The sequence below is a fragment of the Rhinoraja longicauda genome, chromosome 7 (genome assembly GCF_053455715.1).
Source record: "Rhinoraja longicauda isolate Sanriku21f chromosome 7, sRhiLon1.1, whole genome shotgun sequence".
Taxonomy (NCBI): Eukaryota; Metazoa; Chordata; class Chondrichthyes; order Rajiformes; family Arhynchobatidae; genus Rhinoraja; species Rhinoraja longicauda.
In genome coordinates this window covers 61,671,791-61,694,660 of record NC_135959.1, presented here as the reverse complement: position 1 = coordinate 61,694,660, position 22,870 = coordinate 61,671,791, and the positions used below count along the sequence as shown (strand labels likewise).

The following is a 22,870-nucleotide window of genomic DNA, read 5'->3' as shown; positions in this document are numbered from 1 at the left end:
CAAATCATGTCCAATCAATTTAATTTACCACTGGTGGCCTGCAATCAAGTTCAAACATCTCAAGGATAATCAATGGAAACAGGATGAACCTAAGCTCAATTTTGAGTGTCATAGCAAAGGGTCTGATTACTTATGTAAATGTGATATTTCAGTTATTTCTTTTTAATTACTTTGCAAAAATTTCTAAACATCTGTTTTTGCTTCTTCATTCTGGGGTATTGTGTGTATATTGATGATAAAAAAAAAAAGAATTTCATCCATTTTAAAATAAGGTTGTAACATAACAAAATGTGGAAAAAGTGAAGGGGTCTGAATACTTTCTGAATGCACTGTACGTGTTTGCTGTATTATATGGTGCCCTGGTGATACTGCAACTGGAATATTATGCATGGATCTGGTCTCCTTCCCTAAGAAAAGAACTATTCTGCAATAAAGGCAGTACAATGAAGGTGCATCTGTTTAATTCCGGGCATTGTAATTGGGCTCTGTCGAGAGAGATTCAGCAGTCTGGACCTAATTCTCATGTTAAGGAAAATAAGTGATGAGCTCTTTGAAATGTACAAACTCTTCTTTGGCTTAACAGTGTAGAAGATGTTTCTTGGCTATGGCATATGGGGCAAAGGGAAATGGTCTCAAAGAAGAGGGCTGTCCATTGAGGATTCGGTCAAAAGACATTTCTTCACCCTAAATTGGACAAATCTTTGAAAGTCTCTAGAGGGCTGTTAGGACCATTGCCGATAGATTTGTTTTTGGGAATTAAGGGATGTGGTAGTGATACAGGAATGTGACACTGAAATAAAATAAGCTATTATCTAACTGCCTGCAAAACAGGCATAAAAAAGCTTGTTTGTTTTGGCTATTTAAGGTCTGAATTTAATTGTTGAAACACCTAGTTAGATACTGGTGAAAAGCAACAATGGACTAGCTGTTCCACTGATGATTCCTGAAGACATGAGGGTGTTAGACTGTTTTGGATGCATTATTGGAATGAGATAATTGCAACAATTTGCCTACAGACAATCTTCAATGGTTTTTATAATCTCGTCTATTTGCAGATGGAAGCTTCGGTTATTTAGCAACTAATGAATGCTAAGTGAGAGTATTATAAGAACATCAGTGGTCAATGAGCTGTGGGAATTATTTAGCTGATATCTTGGAATCTCTTGCTGATGTAGTTCTGAACTAAAATGGATTTTGATGTTCCTCCTATACTTTATCCCAAATACCTGAAACATGCAGAAGTTTGAAACTAGTATCAGATTTCCATCAGAAATTCTTGGATGCTCACATTTAGTAGTGTTCACATTACTACAATAACTTGAATACTTTATTCCACATGCATTGCTATTGAAATAAACCTGAGTATTTTAGTTATTTCTGTAGCAATTTTTCCATTCTAAATCCAATTGTCCACTTTGAAATTTAAAGTATGCTCCGTGACCTAGAATCCAGTTCTTCCTCTCATAAATACTCCAGGTGGGTTCCACCAGGGCCCTGTATAACTGCAGTAGGACCTCCTTGCTCTTATACTCAAATTTTCTCGCTAGGAAGGCCAATATGCCATTTGCTTTCTTTTGAGGGCATAATTTTACAGATAGTACTAGACTTAGTAAATGTTACCATGAGACAGTGACATAAAGTAGTTAACACTCAATCTTGAGAAAATTATGGGGATTAGAAATAATTAAATGCAAATGAGGCATACTAAAATAAATTGAAGTATAGATTTTAGATTGATTAAGTTTAGGAGGATGTAACAAAAATAATTTATAAACCTTGTAGGAAGGAACTGCAGATGCTGGTTTGAATCGAAGATAGACACAAAATGCTGGAATAACTCAGAGGGACAGGCAGCATCTCTGGATTCAAGGAATGGGTGACATTTTGGGTCGAGACCCTTCTTCAGACTCCGAAGAAGGGTCTCCATCCAAAACGTCACTCATTCCTTCTATCCAGAGATGCTGCCTGTCCTGTTGAGTTACTCCAGCATTTTGTATTTATCTTTAATTTATAAACGTGTTGATCAATAGTGGTGCCCTGATTTTTGCGCAGGATGAAGATTACATGTTTGAATTTCACAAGCTAATTTAGTAAAAATAATTAGATAATTTTCCACAATAAGCAAAAAAATGATGGAGGCATTTGTAAAATACTGCGTAGAACTGTTAATAGATAGTGGGATTACAAAGAACATTTCAGGACAAGAAGATGAAATGAAATGCTGAGCTTGTCTGAGTAGCAGGACAGAGAGGAAATCATGTAATGGGATCATCGTCAGCCAGAAGGAAGAAGAGACAATTGTTTTTTTTGGGGGGTTTGCATCTCAGATCATGGAATTTGAATGGCTGAAAGCACACAGTTAGTTACAGGAAGAAAAGTAAACTGACTCTTGCTTATACATTCAGATAAATGCAAGACCAGGTTATGTTACCTGATCAGTTGCATTCAAATTCCATGACATGTTGGAATGGGAAGAATTGACTTTTGTTTGATGAAATGAGTTAATAATTGTTGATTGAGTGATCTGTTTGGATGCATTGACTTTAGAATTTTTCCTCTCTGACTATCAAAGTTTGAACTGTACTGCTGCTCCAAAAATTGATACAATTGGTTTCACATATTAAATGTATAAACTTCTCTGAAAGCATTTTACCCAATAAGTTGTATTACATGTTGCCAATTTTGAAAACATGTTTGAAAGCAAGGGGGGATTATGGATTTTCCCCCCTGTTTTTAAAGGCTGATGTTGTTTATGCATAAATGATATGACGACTTCAGGTGGCAGAGGTGGATTGTTGAATGCAATCATCTAAACATTGAAATCAAGAATTCAACCTTCCATTGTTAGTTTTGTGATAACTGGCATATCACTGCCCTCTTTATAGGAATGGAAGGTGTCATTTTCTTGTGTTAAGGTAATCCTAAGTGCAACCCTTTGTTAATTTTATCAACCGAATCCTCTGTTATTGAAAATTAACTGATAGAGTTATAGAGTTTTATTCCAGTGGGGATGAGTTTTAACTGAAACATTTTGTTTTGGAAACTCTTGTTTGCCTGTTCAGTGAATTATTTTGTGTCCTCTGCCTTTTGGTGTTCAATTTTTGATGTAACCCACACTAACTAATATTTCTCAGTTGTCATGCTTCTGCTTATTACACTTCACTTTGATTGGAGAAGGAGGTGGGTATGGTGAATCATGCTCCATTCTTGCAATGTTCTGAAACAAATGCTATTTTTGTACATGTATTTAAACCTAAAATTTCAGGGATTAGTCTAATCAACAGAAGTAATTAATCTGCCACTGCAAAATCTGAACCTGTCCCAAAGTAAAATTTGTCAGGCTCTGTTTAAAATGCACGATGAAGAGAGCATACTGTTTTTTATTGAGTTTGGGATTTTGTCTATGAATTGAAGCGGATTTGTGTACTATGCTTCAGTGGCCAATATGTAATTCAAGTGCCCGGAACATTGTCCCTGGTTTAAAAAACTTACTTTGAGGATGCTTCCACTCTAGACACAAGTTTAATAAGCATGCTTGGATGAGCAGGGGTGAGATACAAAAATAGGTGAATGGTAAATAGTATTTTTTTAAAAGAGTAAAAATCCAAGAGGAGAAATGGGAAACGAGAATAAAAGCTTCCATGAAGCTATGCTAACAACTATATTGATTGAGTTTTTAAGTGCAGATAATTTTTTTGTGTAGTGTGTAGAATATTGATTGCAACCTTTAGTGCTTCTGAATGAGTACAATACATTAAAATTTCAGTTTACTGCAGTATCTCTGCCGAAATGTGCTAAAGTACTGTTGATACATTGCTGAATGAGAATCAGGACAAAAGCAGACGTGATTAATAAAAAAAGACATAAAGTGCTGGAGTAACTCAGCGAGTCAGGAAGTGTGGGAGCTAATGGCATGTTGGCCTTCATAATAAGAGGATTTGAGTATAGGAGCAAAGAGGTCCTTCTGCAGTTGTAAAGGACCCTGGTGAGACCATGCCTGGAGTATTGTGAGCAGTTTTGGTCTCCTAATTTGAGGAAGGACATTCTTGCTATTGAGGGAGTGCAGCATAGGTTTACCAAGTTAATTGACGGGATGGCGTGACTGTCGTATGATGAAAGACTGGAACGACTGGGCTTGTATTCACTGGAATTTCAAAGGATAAGAGGGGATCTTAGAAACGTATAAAATTATTAAGGGATTGGACACGCTAGATGCAGGAAACATGTTCCCAATGTTGTGGGAGTGCAGAACCAGGGGCCACAGTTTAAGAATAAGGGGTAGACCATTTTGATCTGAGATGAGGAAAAACTTTTTCACCAAGAGAGTTGTGAATTTGTGGAATTCTCTGCCTCAGAAGGCAGTGGAGGCCGACTCACTGGATACATTCAAAAGAGAATTAGATAGAGCGCTTAGGACTAGTGGAATCAAGGAATATGGGGAGAAGGTAGGAACGGGGTACTGATTGTGGCCATGATCACATTGAATGGCAGTGCTGGTTCGAAGGGCCAAATGGCCTTCTCCTGCACCTATTTTCTATGTATCTATGTATGCCTGGACTTTTCAGGTCAGGACCCTTCAGACTAATTGTGGTGCAGGGAGAGGGAAGAAAGCTGGAAGAGAGGAGGGGCAAGACAAAGCCCGGTAAGTCATAGATGAAAACAGGTGAAGGGGGTATTTGATAGACAGAGGTCTTGTATCTTCTGTGGTTGCAGGGGAAAGTACGTGGGAAAGATGTGGTTTAGATGGGAAGGGATGCTTGAACCAAGGAGTTGTGGAAAGAGTGGTCTCTGCCGAAGGCGGAAAAGGGTGCAGATGGGAACAAGTGACTGGTGGTGGGATCATGTTGGATATGGTGAAAGTGTCGGAGAATTATGTTTCGGATGAGGAGCAGGTGGGGTGAAAGGTAAAGACCAGGGGACCTCTATCCTTGTTCCATCTTAGGTGGGGGGAATGAGAGCAGAACTACGGGATACAGAGGAGATCCATATATAACTGCAGGGGGAAAATCACATTTACTAAAGAAAGAGGATGTCCTAGAATGGTTAGACTCATCTTGGGAGCAGCTGCAGCAGAGATGGAGAAATTGAGAGTAGGGGATGGCATCTTTACAAGAGGAAGGGTGGGAGGAGGTGCAGTCCAGATAACTGTAAGAGTTGGTAGGTTTGTAGTAGATGTCAGTCCCTTGTGATGGAGTCAGAAATTTAGAAAGGGGGAAGAGGTGTCAAGTATCCAAGTAAATCTGAGGATAGGGTGGAAGTTAGTGGTAAAGTTATTGAAATCAATGAATTCTGCATGGGTACAGGAGGCAGCTCCGATGCAGTCGTCAATGTAGTGGAGAAAGAGTTGGGGGATAGTGTCAGTATAGGTTTGGAGTCATAAATGCAGCTTTCAAAGTTGTAAAGAACTGACTCTGTATCCAGAATGATTGGAAGTAGAATTGATCTTTAACTGACTGCAATAAAATACAAAACTTCTATGTTTGGTGGGTGATTTTTGGTTTGGTTTCAACTAATGTTTAGATTTGTCTTAGTTAAATCCATACTCAAGTTTTTAGTACAGGTTGAGCACTGATTTTCCGGCAACTGATGGTCCACCAACCCCTATAATCCGGACAAAATTACAAGAGTTCATTGAAATTCCGATGGCATTGGGAGTGGCAAGCGCTCTTTCTGGTCGTGTTTCTCCTACGTGAAAGAATCAACTGTGCTCTCAATCTTCTTCAAACTGTTTTGAAAAGACAATACAGTAAACCCTAGTTTTAATGACATCCTTATAGCGGATGCCAGATGTAGTGGATGAACCTGCTGACCCATCCCACTGCCGGTCTTTTAGAGCCCTGGTTTCCAATGCCACTCCTGACTTGCAATGCGTACCGTAGAGCCCTTCTTCACTCACCAAAAGCTCACAACGTGCTGGTGTAAATCAGCGGGTCAGGATCTCTGGAAAACATGGATTGATGACATTGGGACCCTTAGTCTGATTCAGTCGGCTGAGTTACTCCAGCACTTTGTGTCATTTCACTTGAAAACTTAGTGCAAATGCTGCTGGCCTGCACCAGTCAGTCCTTCTTCAATGGTTTGCACGGCTGTTGTTGCGGCTCACGTTGTAGCCCCTGGGTTCAGCTTTTTGTTCAGTGTGCTCCCACCGCCGAACGCGCTCTGTCGCTGCGGGGCTCCCTGTCCTCTTACCTGCTGTCGCTTCCAGGGTAGAGTATGTTGGCAACACTGGGGGAGGAGGGGGTTGGGATGGGGGGGCGGTGGTGGGGTAGGTGAAGAAAGGCTCACTGGTGCACCTTGTGATTCGGGAGTGAGGTTGGAAGCCAGTGCTCTAAACAGCCGGGAGAGATGGTGGGAGCCGGGGATGGGTTGGTGGGTCATTCCATTCACATTCAGTTCATATTTTATATTTGTTTTATTTAAGTTTCTGGCACCCCATGGTGTGTTATAGACGCTGTCATTAGCGGGGCAGGGGTGTATTGTCATTTCATTATCATGTGACCTCTTTTGGTCCAGAAAAACAGATAATCCAGAGCGGCCCTGGAACTAAGAGTGCTGGAAAACTGGTATTCAACCCACAGTTATCAAATGAATCCTGTAACTTTCTAGATTCAAATTATTTTATAAAGTATTTATTTGTAGGACAATTGTGAATGGAATGGAAAAGGTCATTAAGCTTACAGGTGCATTGTTTTTCTTTGCACCCCAAATATTTCTCGTGAACATATTCATAGTTCATTTCAAATTACTTTGTTATTTTTTTATTTTCAACATTTTATAAGGCTTTTGACTGTTTTTCTGATCATCTTAAATTGAAATCTTTAAGCTTTTTATACCTTCTTGGGCTTTACTTTAGATGTTCAATAATGACTTGGATTATCCATTAGTTTAGATTATTGTGTTCACATCAGATGTGATGTGAAAGGTTAATGGTGCTGTTGTTTTATTTCCTCAGCTGGTGGAAGGTTTCCTGAGGAATCACACAGGTTACAGTGACCTAAACATGACCAGAAACATGCAGGACCATAATGAAGTCTGGAACGTTGATGCAAGGATTTACATGCTGAGCTTGCTTCCTTTTTTGATCTGCTTCGTGTTTATTCGTGATCTAAAGTACCTTGCAGTATTTTCTTTCATGGCGAATCTTTCAATGGCTGTCAGTCTAGTTATCATCTATCAGTATATTATTAGGGTAAGTTGTTCAAGCAGGAAAAGTCTCTCCAAATGTGTGTTATGTGTTTTTCTGCTTAGCCACTCACTAGAATATTGTGGATTGTAAGCAACTCTTAACCACTTACTAAAATGTTATGGATTGTAGTTCTCAAACAGATTATGCAAACTTGCCCTCTCCATTTTTGTGACGTGTGCTGAGAGGCTTTTGTTTCCTGGGGAACTCAAGTAGGATTGGATCCATCAATGCCATCAAATTTAAATCATGACAAAACTGCATTTCATTCACTTCCCTTGATTTCTTATTCTTTGGGATGCAAAATCTCCAGGTTGCATTTTTTATTTTCGGCAGTTTGTGGTCCCGATTTCCACAATCCATTGTCTGAAACAATGCTTCCTAACATCATCAGTCCTGAACAACTTGTCTAATTTTATGCTACTCCTTGTCACTTCTATTTAAAAGGAAATTGTTTTTTCCTATCAACTTAATAAATCATTTCAAACAACAAATAACTTTAATCTACTCTGCTCGCAGGAATACAAAATAGTTACATTAGTAGTTCTTGCAACTGAATCCATTAGGCCTTGTAAGAAAATAACTGCAGATGCTGGTACAAATCAAAGGTATTTATTCACAAAATGCTGGAGTAACTCAGGAGGGCGGCACGGTGGCGCAGCGGTAGAGTTGCTGCCTTACAGCGAATGCAGCGCCGGAGACAGGTTCGATCCTGACTACGGGCGCCGTCTGTACGGAGTTTGTACGTTCTCCCCGTGACCTGCGTGGGTTTTCTCCGAGATCTTCGGTTTCCTCCCACATTCCAAAGACGAACAGGGTTGTAGGTTAATTGGCTTGGTGTAAAATTGGCCCTAGTGTGTGTAGGATAGTATTAATGAGCAGGGATCGCTGGTCGGTGCGGACTCGGTGAGCCGAAGGGCCTGTTTCCACGCTGATTCTCTAAACTAAACTAAACTTTAATTATAAACAACTACAACAAAAAGGCATTAAATCATCTTTGGACTGGACAGTTTGGCATTATAATGATTTCATAATCAGCAATTTAATGTCAGCAGCTATTGCAGAAATGTGGAGGAATGTGACTGCCCGTGCAATTTATTTTGCTTTATTTCTACTATTTAAATCTAATCATTCCAGGATCAAAATATCAGGGTTCTAATTAACTATAAAGATTGGTCTCTTGGCAGCTGGGAGATAAATCTAGCAATTTTAATGAAGCCAAAAAACGAATTCCTATCCAGCAAAAATAAATACATTTTTGGTTCTGGATTTCAATGAAGAAGCTTCGCTTTCTTGAAATTTTATTGGCTAACAATTAAAATGGGTATGGAAATGCCAGAATTGATTTAAATCAAAAATGATTGCAGTTTTAAAAGTATCCACCTTGAGTGGATCTAAAATAGTTCTGAAAATAACCTCAGAGTAATATCAGGGAAAGAAAGATAGGAGGGCCTGAATCAGACTCCAAATCATTTTCACAGTTATCCCATGCTCTCAATATTTTTGATACTATCTGTTACCTCAGTATACCATGTAAACAATCACACAACTGATTAAAAACACTATCTACTTTAATAAGTTCTCCAAGTGAAAACTAAGATTGCAATTTAAAATAAAATATTACAATTACAATTTTTATTGCGTTATTACAAGCACTCACCTCAACAGTTTAGAATAAAACTAGCTGCCCTCTCAAATATGCTGCATTTAAAAGCAGCATGTAAGCCATTTTCATGTAGTTCACCATCTCAGTTACACTAGACTTGCAAGTACAGCACATATTCTCCAGAACATTACAAGGACTGAAGAAAGGTCTCGACCCGAAACGTCACCCATTCCGTCTCTCCTGAGATGCTGCCTGACCTTTTTTTTTAGACTTTAGAGATACAGCGCAGAAACAGGCCGTTCGGCCCGCCGGGTCCGTGCCGCCCAGTGATCCCCGCACACTAACACTATCCTACACCCACTAGGGACAATTTTTCCATTTGCCCAGCCAATTAACCTACGTGGTCATGGGAAGAACGTACAAACTCCATACAGACAGCACCCGTAGTCGGGATTGAAGCTGGCGCTGTAAAGTAACAGTGGGATCTTCATGTCTCTGTGTTTTATATTTAAGGGTGATCACCTTAGGGATAGATTGTGTGTAAATGTCAGACAAGGCCATAATATGGGTTAATCAATGGTCCATCTTTTGGTTTAACTGCTGATTGACATTTGCTGTCTGAGTTTGTGAACATATATCATAGAATATGAGTAGGCATGGAAAGTAGCAGAATTGCATTAATTTGTCAGTTGTGTTGCCATCATTCATTAACATGAAAAGAATAGTTTTAAATATTCCAATAAAGTGATTTTACCTCCCTTCTCTTTCCAATACGTAGATTTCCAAAACTGTTTTGATACCTGAGTTAATAAATGTCAAGTTGGGTTTCGTTGTCATTTAGTTACTTGCTTTTGTTGCTGCACTTTTCCTTCAATTATTTTCTCTTTAGTTATAAGTGCGTTCAAACCTCCAGGCTGCTGTTCCTTTTGAAAAGCTGGAATTGTTTATGGAATAATGTCTCATACTTGTAATTTGCTCAACATCTGGATTTATGTTATAGCAAACATTAATTTTCCTAATTACCTTCATAGATTTGGTTGCATTATTGTGATCTATCCTTCTAGAACTGCTCATTTATCCATTGCCTTTCATCAAGGCCCAGTATTCTTCAATATGTGGAGCCATATATTTCCTTTAATTTTGTAATTTGAGCAATCAGCCCATTGCTTGGTGGGGAAAGATATGTTTCAGCCAACAACTAGTATGCCTTTAATTACATTAACCATTTGAGCAACCATCTCCCTTAAACCCCCTCTCCTCTTCCCCAATCATTGTGTATTCGTCAGGGTAAAATTAATAGCTGTACTGTAATTTGTCATTGAGAATATATTTCAAGCAAATTAGGTACGTTTTTCAAAAAAAGATATTGCACGCTATTTTAAATTTCTTCCGCACCCACTCCAGGGCTGATTCTAGTGGAATGCAAAATAAATTTCACTGAAATGCTTTCTCTAAATCAGTTTGCAGCAAAGCAAATCATGTCTCATGGCCATGCAAGTGTTTTGTTTTCGTACTTTTAACGTAATGCAAATCACATATTTGAATGAACATCAGAATTCAGTCTGAAGAAGGGTTTCGACCCAAAACGTCACCCATTCCTTCTCTCCCGAGATGCTGCCTGACCTGCTGAGTTACTCCAGCATTTTGTGAATAAATACCTTCGATCAGAATACATAGGTGCATTTGCAAAACCAACAGATAGAACATTATAGTTTTTAGCTTCTTGCAATATTTCAAAAGAGGGAGCCATTGATTTATCAGCTGACTATTATCGATTTCCTAACGCAGTTTCAAACTATCAGATTTATTTGTTGGAGCGTTGGTGGGCTTGGGACTGAAGAGAAAATCTATGACCGTGAGGTTCAACAGACCCAGTGAATTTGACAACAATTTAAATGGTGCTTGATTTTTTTATTTACCCATTTGATAATCATTTCAAGCATGTTATTAAAAACGCTGCTATTTAAACACATTTCATACAATTGACACAAATCAATTTCTCCTTGTCTGAGATTTAAAGGTTCAAGCAAGAATTTCGCCTCATTAGGTATTCAGATATGAATTTGCATGTTCTGTTCTCCTACCTTAATAACTATATTTTGACTGTCTTAATTTGCTCGCTGCCAATGTTCTTCCAATTCATTTTCTTTGGTGTCCAAATGTGGACTTGTTTGGTCAAGACCCAACAATTGGGGCGGCACGGTGGCACAGTGGTAGAGTTGTTACCTTACAGCGCCACAGACCAAGGTTCGTCAGGTATTGTCAGTACGGAATTTGTATGTTCTCCCCGTCACCTGGGTGTGTTTTCTCCGGGTGCTCCGGTTTCCTCCCACACTCCAAAGACGTACAGGTTTGTAGGCTAATTGGCTCGGTAACACTGTAAATTGTCCCTAGTGTGTGCAGGATAGTGTTAGTGTGCAGGGATCGCTGGTCGCTGCGGCCTCGGTGGGCCAAAGGGCCTGTTTCCGTGCTGCATCTCTAAACTAAATTAAACTAAATTATTTTACGATGTTGATATCCTGAGCCCTTCATTTTTGTTGCTACTGCTGAGTTATCTGCTGAGTTACTCCAGCATTTTGTGAAACTGCTGAGTTACTCCAGCATTTTGTGAAACTGCTGAGTTACTCCAGCATTTTGTGAAACTGCCGAGTTACTCCAGCATTTTGTGAAACTGCTGAGTTACTCCAGCATTTTGTGAACTGCTGAGTTACTCCAGCATTATGTGAAAATGCTGCTTGACCTGCTGAGTTACTCCAGCATTTTGTGAATAAATACCTTCATTTATGTTGTTCAGCTTAATGATAGATGCTCTGAAGTTTTTATTAAAGAAAATGGGTCAAAAGTTGATGAGTACTGCCTTTCACCTACACTTGACTTAAAAAAAAAATGAAGTTGCCCTGCATTTACCCTTCTGAACCTGCTGGTTAAGAGTATCCACATTCCATTTGATAAAACACTGCCTGTCGCCATGTCTTGTGTGATTTATTTTTATAATTGCATATTTCATTCCATTTATTGTCTGTTTTCCTTTCATATAGGACATACCTCATCCAAAGAAGCTTCCTCTGATCGCCAGCTGGAAGAAATATCCGCTCTTTTTTGGATCTGCAATATTTGCTTTTGAAGGAATTGGATTGGTAGGTAGCGTCTATATTCTTGTTTATCCAGGTAACATTGTTTTGCTGCTTAGTGCAAACAGTGCCGTTGTAGTTATTATGGCTTTTTAATCTAGAAGCCAAGGATAATTATATAGAGGCATGTTTCAAACCCTTCTGGGACATGTAAAGAATTTAAACTTGGTTAATTTAGTTAAACTGGAATAAGATTTTAGTTAAGGAAAGTATGATTATCATAATAATGATTTATTTGGTTTGCCAGATTTCCTGCGGCAGAAAATCTGACTGTGACTTCAGGTATTCAAGTCACTAGGTTTAAGCATAATTATGGGTTGGTAACATATGTGTGTCTCACCAGTGACACTCTTATTCCGATTAATGTTCAAATCAGTTGTTTATGTATTGCTGCAGGTTATGAATGTGGACTCCCCCCTTATCCAGCTTTTATGTAACGTATCCTTGCTGTGGGCAGCAGCATCAAATTGGGCTGATGTGCTGTGAACCTGGCTTTTCTTTTCAGTGTAGCCAGTGGGAATAATACGAGCTGCATTGTAGGCCGAATGATTTAAACTGTTCCCAATATTTTCAGTTTGAACCAACCCGCATGAAGGTTCTGATTTAACAGGAGCAATATCATCTGTGACATAAATCAATAGAAGTTCTATCATAGAAACATAGAAACATAGAAAATAGGTGTAGGGGTAGGCCATTCGGCCCTTCGAGCCTGCACCGCCATTCAATATGATCATGGCTGATCATCCAGCTCAGTAACCTGTACCTGCCTTCTCTCCATACCCCCTGATCCCTTTAGCCACAAGGGCCACATCTAACTCCCTCTTAAATATAGCCAATGAACTGGCCTCAACTACCTTCTGTGGCAGAGAATTCCACAGACTCACCACTCTCTGTGTGAAGAAATGTTATCTCATCTCGGTCCTAAAAGACTTCCCCCTTATCCTTAAGCTGTGACCCCTGGTTCTGGACTTCCTCAACATCGGGAACAATCTTCCCGCATCTAGCCTCTCCAACCCCTTAAGAATTTTATATGTTTCAATAAGATCCCCCCTCAGTCTTCTAAATTCCAGCGAGTATAAGCCTAGTCTATCCAGTCTTTCTTCATATGAAAGTCCTGCCATTCCAGGGTTCAATCTGGTGAACCTTCTCTGTACTCCCTCTAAGGCTAGAATGTCTTTCCTCAGATTAGCAGACCAAAACTGTACACAATACTCCAGGTGCGGTCTCACCAAGGCCCTGTACAACTGCAGCAGAACCTCCCTGCTCCTATACTCAAATCCTCTTGCTATGAATGCCAACATACCATTTGCTTTCTTCACTGCCTGCTGCACCTGCACGCTTGCTTTCAATGACTGGTGCACCATGACACCCAGGTCACTTTGCATCTCCCCTTTTCCTAATTGGCCACCATTCAGGTAATACTCTGCTTTCCTGTTCTTGCCGCCAAAGTGGATAACCTCACATTTATGCAGAAGTGAGCAACCTTTCCATTTAATTGATTTCTTTGGGCAGTATTGCACAAAATCTTCAGTTTCAGTTGCTTATTTGGACTGATTAAAGAACCTTTTCAGTTATGCATGGCAAAGAGATAACTTAGTTGGCTTTTTGCAACTTTTAGTATTTGCAGTGAGACTCTTTACAAAGATCTTTTAAACAGGAATAAGCACTGTGTGTTGAAGAATTATCTTGTCGGGTTTTAAAAATTAACATGTCAATAAATTGCTGTAATTCCTACAATGGCAGACTCTTCCATACTGATTTTTCTTCGTGACTTTACGAAGTGATGCACAACTGGCCTGCACAGATTTAAAAAAGACCCAAAAGCTTTGCTCTCTGTGTTTAAGGGATTCAATCATATTTCAAGTCAGTATTTTTCCTGGGACCACCTTCTTTTCAGGCCAGCAAAGGTTTGACTTAATTTGATGCTGTTAGTGCCGCTCTTGTCCAGTCGCTGCGGGCAAATCCCTCAAATGCATCTGGCCCTTGTGCCAGATGTCATAATTCTGTGTTCTCTGGTTGTCAATCCTTTGGCATCAATAAACCGTTTCTTTTTATTTGCTGCAACTAAATCTTTCATGATTACAAACTCATTTATTACTTCACCTTGTAACCTTCTTTGCTTCAAGGAGAACAATTCTAGTTTTCATGCAATAGTAGTCTACCATGCAGCTAATCTGCAGAACAAGTGATCTTGTTGCTGACCATGGTGCACAGATGGACACAATGCTCTACCAGGGACTAAGCTAATTTTTATGTAGACCACAGATACTAGAGGAACAAGATGGACCACTCCGTTGAAATCGCCTATACTGAAGTGTAGTACGCAAAGGAGCCATTTTAGTAGGCAAAACCCGCCGTTCGTTATGCCTCTCGCGGTGTAATCAGTGTTTTGGGGAACAGTATGTATGATTATACCATTAAAATGCAGAATATATCTCATCTATCAATTCACAGATTTTTGTTATTTTTCTTTTTAAATGTTTCTGCAAGTTTTTGCCTACTAAAATGGCGCCTTGATGTTTTTAGGGTCGAGTGGTCTATCTTGTTCCTCTAGTATCTTTGAAGTAGACTGAAGATATCCTGTTAGCTTCACTTTGTGTCCCTTTGTTTCTAAAGCCTAGGATCCCAGATATGTTAACATTGTTAACTTGGCTTACAACTTTAAGAGCGACCCTTAAATCTTGCTCTTTCTGGATCCTCCCACTTTAAAATTGCTGGTATGGTCTCTTGATTATTCTTGCAATCCAAGAATTTCACATACCTTTGCTGGATTGTGTCTACCATGCCATCATTCTGTGACTTCTTAAAGTTTATTACTCTACCATCTTCCTCACTGTTTGTTGCACTTTCATGTTTTGTACCATTTGCAGATTTTTGAAGTTGCCCTGTGACTTCATGTGTTAAATGTAAGAGCAATAGTAATAGTCCTTGAATTGTTCTTTGGAACTCAACTATACATGACACTTCAAGAAGGGTTTGTTAAATCACCACAAAAGAGCAATGGCACAATTGAAGCTCATATGATAAGATGATCTGTGCAGTAATGATATAGATTTGGGCCTAGGGAAAAGTAGTAATTGTAGTGAATGGTTTTATTATGTGATTAGAGAGACTAGATATGAGCATGAAAAATTTGAGTCAGCTTAACCTGCATGTTCAAGTGGATTGAACTCTTACCTTCTTGGTACATATCAGTGTTTCTGCAGAGTGCTATTTACAACACTATGGCGTGTTAATGTATTTGAATATAGTAGAATTTGGTTTTGTTGTCGGTAATTTTGAGAATTATAAGGAAGATAAGTAGGTTATAACATGGTTAACCCTAGAGCTCACATACTGGGGAAGCATGATGGGGAAAAATAGCAACGAATGTAGTCAGAATATCAAAGCTGAAACATTCTGCTGAAAAGCAGGCCTTCTTATCTATTGGGGGGAGGATAGTCCTTCGTAGTTCTGTCTAGGTTCTTACCTGTTGCATTCTTACAATTGCAGCTGCTCTTTGTCACTGTGTTTAGCAGACAAGTCTCCCGAAGATTAACGGACGACCTCTTTAACGAGGGAATCCCATCGAGCAAGTAGAATCTTGACATTTATGGTATCTACATTAGATATATGGGAGGAAGAGTTTGAAAACAACAGGAAACGTAAGATTAAAGTTAACTCTTGGGGAAAGACAAAGATGGAAGGTTACAGAGACATTAATGAATGGTTTATATCAACTCCACAAGTAACCATTGTGTCATGAGGATACAAAAATCCTATAGTTACTATAGCTTATTGAAGCAGCTTGGGCTTACACTGTTTTCCGATGTACATTGACAAGTTATTTTAATAATCCGACTTGTTTGATAGATTCACCACTGATCTACGAGCTGTTTTATTTTGAGTCTGTGCCTGTCTGAGTAAAGTCAGATATGGGGTGCGGGTGAAGTACAAAATTCCCTCCTACAGGTTTGAACTGAGCAGTTAGGGCAGTAAAATAAGTGAATTGTTCAATGCATTCATGAAACTTAAAGTCTGCAGTTCAATGTGTTTTGTTTTAGCTTGCATTTATTATGAACTCTTATGAGAGGTTTTGATGCGATGGTGTCATTTTCTTTGTATGTTTTACCATTACTTACTCTTGTTACGATGCACCATTTCAATTGGAATTGGAATGAGCGTTGATAAATTGAATCACAATTTGGATCCCCATGTGCATTTGTCATTAATGCGTGCAAAGCAGTGTCAACCACTTGGATGAATCTGTAAACCATTTAAAAATATATAAATTCAGATGAGGAATGACAGCAGTTTTCTTCAGGGACAAGAATAAATGACAAGTGAAGATGGTCTACTCCAACCACTGAGAAATTATTGATAATTGGATTGCACTCTCACAGGAAGATGCAAATTCAAATGCAAAGATGATTAATTTAAACTCTTTTTGTGGGATTCCACATAGCACGAGTTCTGCTATTTCAGTTGGGAAATAAGCAAGAAAATATTCCATACAGATTAAGCTTCAATTGGGAATAATTTGGATTTTGCGGAGGCTTATAATGCAGAGGTATAATAAATACTAATTTACAAAGTTTTGAAATTCACTGAGCATAAAGAGAATAACTGTTTTCCAAAGGTTTGCTTTTTTGCTCAGGGGTACCAGCATTACATCTCTTTACAAAAGAGAAGAGAATCAGTTCCGCTGCTGTGCAGAACTTGCATGTCAAGATGGGAGCTGCGAGGCTATAGATGGATTTGCAAACCAAGATGAGAATTTTTAAATAGACGGCCTGGAGATAAAATTGGCGTGTCAAAAATGTAATGCTACGGTGGTTATGGGAGATTTCAACATGCAGGTAGACTGGGAAAATCAGGTTGGAAATGGACCCCAGGAAAGAGAGTTTGTAGAGTGCCTTTGAGATGGATTCTTAGAACAGCTTGTACTGGAGCCTACCAGGGAGAAGGCAATTCTGGATTTAGTGTTGTGTAATGATCCTGATCTGATAAGGGGACTAGAGGTAAAAGAGCCATTAGGAGGCAGTGATCACAACATGATAGGTTTTACTCTGCAAATGGAAAGGCAGAAGGGAAAATCGGAAGTGTCGGTATTACAGTATAGCAAAGGGGATTACAGAGGCATGAGGCAGGAGCTGGCCAAAATTGATTGGAAGGAGGCCCTAGCAGGGAAGACGGTAGAACAGCAATGGCAGGTATTCCTGGGAATAATGCAGAGGTTGCAGGATCAATTTATTCCAAAGAGGTGGAAAGACTCTAAGGGGAGTAAGAGACACCTGTGGCTGACAAGGGAAGTCAGGGACAGCATAAAAATTAAGGAGAGGAAGTATAACATAGCAAAGAAGAGTGGGAAGACAGAGGATTGGGACTCTTTTAAAGAGCAACAAAAGTTAACTAAAAAGGCAATACGGGGAGAAAAGATGAGGTACGAGGGTAAACTAGCCAATAATATAAAGGAGGATAGCAAAAGTTTTTTTAGGTACGTGAAGAGGAAAAAAATAGTCAAGGCAAATGTGGGACCCTTGAAGACAGAAGCAGGGGAATTTATTATGGGGAACAAAGAAATGGCAGACGAGTTAAACCGTTACTTTGGATCTGTCTTCACTGAGGAAGATACACACAATCTCCCAAATGTTCTAGGTGCCGGAGAACCTAGGGTGATGGAGGAACTGAAGGAAATCCACATTAGGCAGGAAATGGTTTTGGGTAGACTGATGGGACTGAAGGCTGATAAATCCCCAGGGCCTGATGGTCTGCATCCCAGAGTACTTAAGGAGGTGGCTCTAGAAATAGTGGAAGCATTGGAGATCATTTTTCAATGTTCTATAGATTCAGGATCAGTTCCTGTGGATTGGAGGATAGCAAATGTTATCCCACTTTTTAAGAAAGGAGGGAGAGAGAAAACGGGTAATTATAGACCAGTTAGTCTGACATCAGTGGTGGGGAAGATGCTGGAGTCAATTATAAAAGACGAAATTGCTGAGCATTTGGATAGCAGTAACGGGATCATTCCGAGTCAGCATGGATTTACGAAGGGGAAATCATGCTTGACAAATCTACTGGAATTTTTTGAGGATGTAACTAGGAAAATTGACAAGGGAGAGTCAGTGGATGTGGTGTACCTCGACTTTCAGAAAGCCTTCGACAAGGTCCCACATAGGAGATTAGTGGGCAAAATTAGGGCACATGGTATTGGGGGTAGGGTACTGACATGGATAGAAAATTGGTTGACAGACAGAAAGCAAAGAGTGGGGATAAATGGGTCCCTTTCGGAATGGCAGGCAGTGACCAGTGGGGTACCGCAAGGTTCGGTGCTGGGACCCCAGCTATTTACGATATACATTAATGACTTAGATGAAGGGATTAAAAGTACCATTAGCAAATTTGCAGATGATACTAAGTTGGGGGGTAGTGTGAATTGTGAGGAAGATGCAATAAGGCTGCAGGGTGACTTGGACAGGTTGTGTGAGTGGGCGGATACATGGCAGATGCAGTTTAATGTAGATAAGTGTGAGGTTATTCACTTTGGAAGTAAGAATAGAAAGGCAGATTATTATCGGAATGGTGTCAAGTTAGGAGGAGGGGGAGTTCAACGAGATCTGGGTGTCCTAGTGCATCAGTCAATGAAAGGAAGCATGCAGGTGCAGCAGGCAGTGAAGAAAGCCAATGGAATGTTGGCCTTCGTAACAAGAGGAGTTGAGTATAGGAGCAAAGAGGTCCTTCTACAGTTGTACCGGGCCCTGGTGAGACCGCACCTGGAGTACTGTGTGCAGTTTTGGTCTCCAAATTTGAGGAAGGATATTCTTGCTATGGAGGGCGTGCAGCGTAGGTTCACTAGGTTAATTCCCGGAATGGCGGGACTGTCGTATGTTGAAAGGCTGGAGCGATTGGGCTTGTATACACTGGAATTTAGAAGGATGAGGGGGGATCTTATTGAAACATATAAGATAATTAGGGGATTGGACAAATTAGAGGCAGATAACATGTTCCCAATGTTGGGGGAGTCCAGAACAAGGGGCCACAGTTTAAGAATAAGGGGTAGGCCATTTAGAACGGAGATGAGGAAGAACTTTTTCAGTCAGAGGGTGGTGAAGGTGTGGAATTCTCTGCCTCAGAAGGCAGTGGAGGCCAGTTCGTTGGATGCTTTCAAGAGAGAGCTGGATAGAGCTCTTAAGGATAGCGGAGTGAGGGGGTATGGGGAGAAGGCAGGAACGGGGTACTATCATATCATCATATCATATATATACAGCCGGAAACAGGCCTTTTCGGCCCTCCAAGTCCGTGCCGCCCAGTGATCCCCGTACATTAACACTATCCTACACCCACTAGGGACAATTTTTACATTTACCCAGCCAATTAACCTACATACCTGTACGTCTTTGGAGTGATTGAGAGTGATCAGCCATGATCGCATTGAATGGCGGTGCTGGCTCGAAGGGCTGAATGGCCTACTCCTGCACCTATTGTCTATTGTCTATTGTCTATGAAGGGTTGATGTGTGTTGAACACAAAGTGCTGGAGTAATTCAGCGGGTCAGACAGCATTTCTGGAGGAAGTTTTAGGTAGGGACCTTCTCCAGACTAGATAGGGGTCCTGTGTGGCCTATTCATGTCCTCAACAGATGCTGCGTGACCTGCTGAGTTACTCCAGCACTTTACAGCATCTCTAGAAGACATGATCAGGCCACGCTTTGAGTTGGAACTATTCTCCAGGGTGGAGAATGGTCCCTGCTCAAAACATCCCCCAGAGATGCTGCCTGATCCACTGAGTTACTCCAGCACTTTGTGTTCCACACAAGATTCCAACATGGGTTGGGAACCGCTCTACCCTACGTAAGAAGTTGCAAAGAGTTGTAGTTGTAGCGCCCAGTCCATCACACAGACCAGACTTTCTAGCATTGACTATATATACTTCATGCTGTTTAAGAAAAACGGCCAACATAATTAAAGACTTGTCCCATCCCGGTAATTCCTCCTTCTCCCTGCTCTGTCAAGCAGAAGGTTGAGAAGCTTGAAAGTGTGCACCACCAGACTCGGGAACACCTTCTTCCCCTCTGTTATCAGGCTTTTGAACATTCCCTTCTTAAGCTAGGGTACTGTCCGATTAATCTCTAATTGAGGACATTGAACTTTGTCAATGCAACTGGTGTGCAACAATGCTGAGAACTATATTCTGCACTCTATATCTTTCCCATTGCTTTATCCCTTGTACTTGAGTTTGACTTGATGGCATTTATGTATAGTTTGTCTGATCTGTTTGGATGGCATGCAAAACAAAGCTTTTCACTGTACCTTGGTACATGTGACAATAATAAACCTAAACCTTCTGCAATTCCTTATGCATCCTTTTAATGTGGGTTAATTAGCACAAGTTGGTAAGAGAATACAATTTGGTGCAAATTATAATATGAACAGGGTTTCATGATTCTAAAACTACCCTGTGTGCTTGGAAACATAGAAGAGTTTGAACAATATAATTAAGTTTCTGAAAAATTTGAACTATTGTAACGATTCTGAAAGATTTTGTTGGAATTTGTGATTTGTCGAATATCGTGCTCTTGCTAACTAAATACCTGGTCCTCCTCCCAGTGGTAGAAATACTGCACGACTGGTAAAACTGTTCTTTGATCCACTCTTCCCTGGCAAGAGAAGAATGGCTTAAAATGCAGCCTAATCTTGCACTTGTTTAGCTTGAATGACTACACTGGCATTGTTGTTAATTTAAAAAATCAAATTGCCTGATTCCATGATTTTATAAATGGACGGATCCATATTTTGGTGTTAGGCTGAGTAACTGAGAATAAACCTTTGCTTAAAATATTGAACTTTCTACTTTTATGCAAGAATGCAACACAGTAAAAGATGTACCAAAGGATTCGATGAAGATGCTTAATCCTGGTTGTCCTACTAAACACTTCATTCCTGGACTCCGTAATAATCTAGAAACAAAGAACTGCAGATGCTGGTTAATACGCGAAAGGACGCAAAGTACTGGCATAACTCAGCAGGTCAGGCAGCGTGTGGAGAACATGGATAGGTGATGTTTTGGGCCAAGACCTTTCTTCAGACTGATTATAGGGGGAAGGGGGGGAGGGAAGAGAAGAAAATTGGAAAAGGGAAGAGGCAAGACAAAGCATGGCAAGTAATAGATTTGATAGTCAGATGAATGGAGAAAAGGCCAGAGATAAGAACAATTGGTGTAAGACAGTTTTTACAAATCAAAACCCAATGAAGATGAATCCAACCGTGATAATTTTGTATTGGAACCAGTTTAATAACAATTTGATGTTTTTTTACTATGTGTTGCATGCATCGGTTCTGCAATCTATATTATGCAATCCTTTTTGGATGTGTACATTGCTGGCAAGATAAGCATTTATTGTCTGTTCCTAAAACCCAAGAGATAAAATGGTGTGCCCTAAAATTTCACATGGCTTTTTCACCTAATTTTTTTGTGCAACATCTGGGAAATATAAAGCAGACAAAAGTAAGATTAGTGTTTTGGAATGACCAAGGTGATACAATTTATGCAAGGTCTTGTCAGGTGGAACTTGAGTTTCTGCTTCAGACTCCACAGGAATTTGGATTGCCCAGTGTGTACAATGTGTATGATCGAATTGGTGCATTTGAGCTGATAAGACATCATCGTAGAGTCATACAATGTGGAAACTGGCCCTTCGGCCCAACTTTCCCACACGGCCATCATGTCCCATCTACACTGGTCCCACCTGCCTGCGTTTGGGCCAAGTAAGCCTGCCCATATACCTGTCTAAATGTTTCTTAAACGTTGCACTAGTACCTGCCTCAACTACCTCGTTCTGTACACCTACCACCCTTTGTGTGGAAAAGTTACCCCTCAGGTTCCTATTAAATCTTTCCCCCTCTCCTCACCTTAAACCCCAAACCTTATCATCTGTTAAGTATTATCATATATAACATTTTTGCTAATTATAATTAGATAACTGCCATTCCATATTAAAAAGTCACTGTAAGACACATTTCAGTAATTTCACATTAGTTATCTGTTTCGAGTAGCGCGGCGGTGGTTGATCTGATTTTTCCTTCAGTAGATGCAATGTTAATTTTAATTTGGTTTCACTTCGATTTCCTATCACCATAGCCTGGCTTCTCATATATTTATTCATTTTTCATTTTAGTAATGTAGTTTTTAGTTGTGAAGTATTCCATGTTGTAATTTCTAAGCTGTTTTTTTCTTAAAAAGAAGGGTCTAGGTCACTTTATGATGCTTTTACTACTGATGCCTGCTAAAAAAAAAGTTTCAATTTCTCTCCCCAACCAGATTTTTCTTTAACTTCTGCCTCCTTCTGAGGCTGCATTCAGTACTAAAAAGCAATCAACTTTAATAAAGCATGCTGAAAATAAGTGCTAAAATCAGTATAGTTTGACCAAGTTAAGCAACAGCACTGGTTTATCTGGACTCCTGAGTTTTGATAGTAGAAAACAAACTGGGGATTTAAAAAAAGTTGGAACGTTTGTTTTTATTTCGTAACTTTTTTTGCATTAAAAAAAATGTAATTCTAAATACGGTGTGGACACATTTAAACCATACTGTTCACGGTTCCTTTCTCGCAATCGCAATTCGCCCCAATCACTCAACAAGGATCAAGAGTGTTTTAAACACAATAAACAACAAAAATAGATCAGATATCTAAAAAGATGAAACAATAATTATGCAAAGACAAAAATCAATGCCCCCTCCCGCAAGTCTATGTCATGCTGAACTTATTTTGAGGTTGTTGTGCTTTAGAGCCCGATGGTTGTTGTGAAGAAACTGTTCCTGCACCTAGACGTTACAGTTTTCACACTCCTATACCTTCTTCCCAAAGGCAGGAGTGAAATGAGATCATGGCCAGGGTGGTGTGGGTCTCTGATGATGCTGGCTGCCTTTTTGAGGCAGCGAGTCCTCCGGGTGGCTTAGATTGTGGGGAGGTCA

At 39.9% G+C, this 22,870-nt stretch overlaps 1 protein-coding gene across 2 annotated transcripts in view; it reads left to right on the top strand.

The window, feature by feature from the left end:
* slc36a4 (solute carrier family 36 member 4) overlaps positions 1-22,870 on the top strand; it is a 236,323-nt gene that overhangs the window by 25,853 nt on the left and 187,600 nt on the right. For both annotated transcript variants that reach the window (XM_078402705.1, XM_078402706.1), the window contains exons 7-8: positions 6,953-7,189; positions 11,828-11,926. In XM_078402705.1, coding sequence (XP_078258831.1) covers positions 6,953-7,189; positions 11,828-11,926 — 336 coding nt within the window. The remainder of the gene's footprint in view (positions 1-6,952; positions 7,190-11,827; positions 11,927-22,870) is intronic.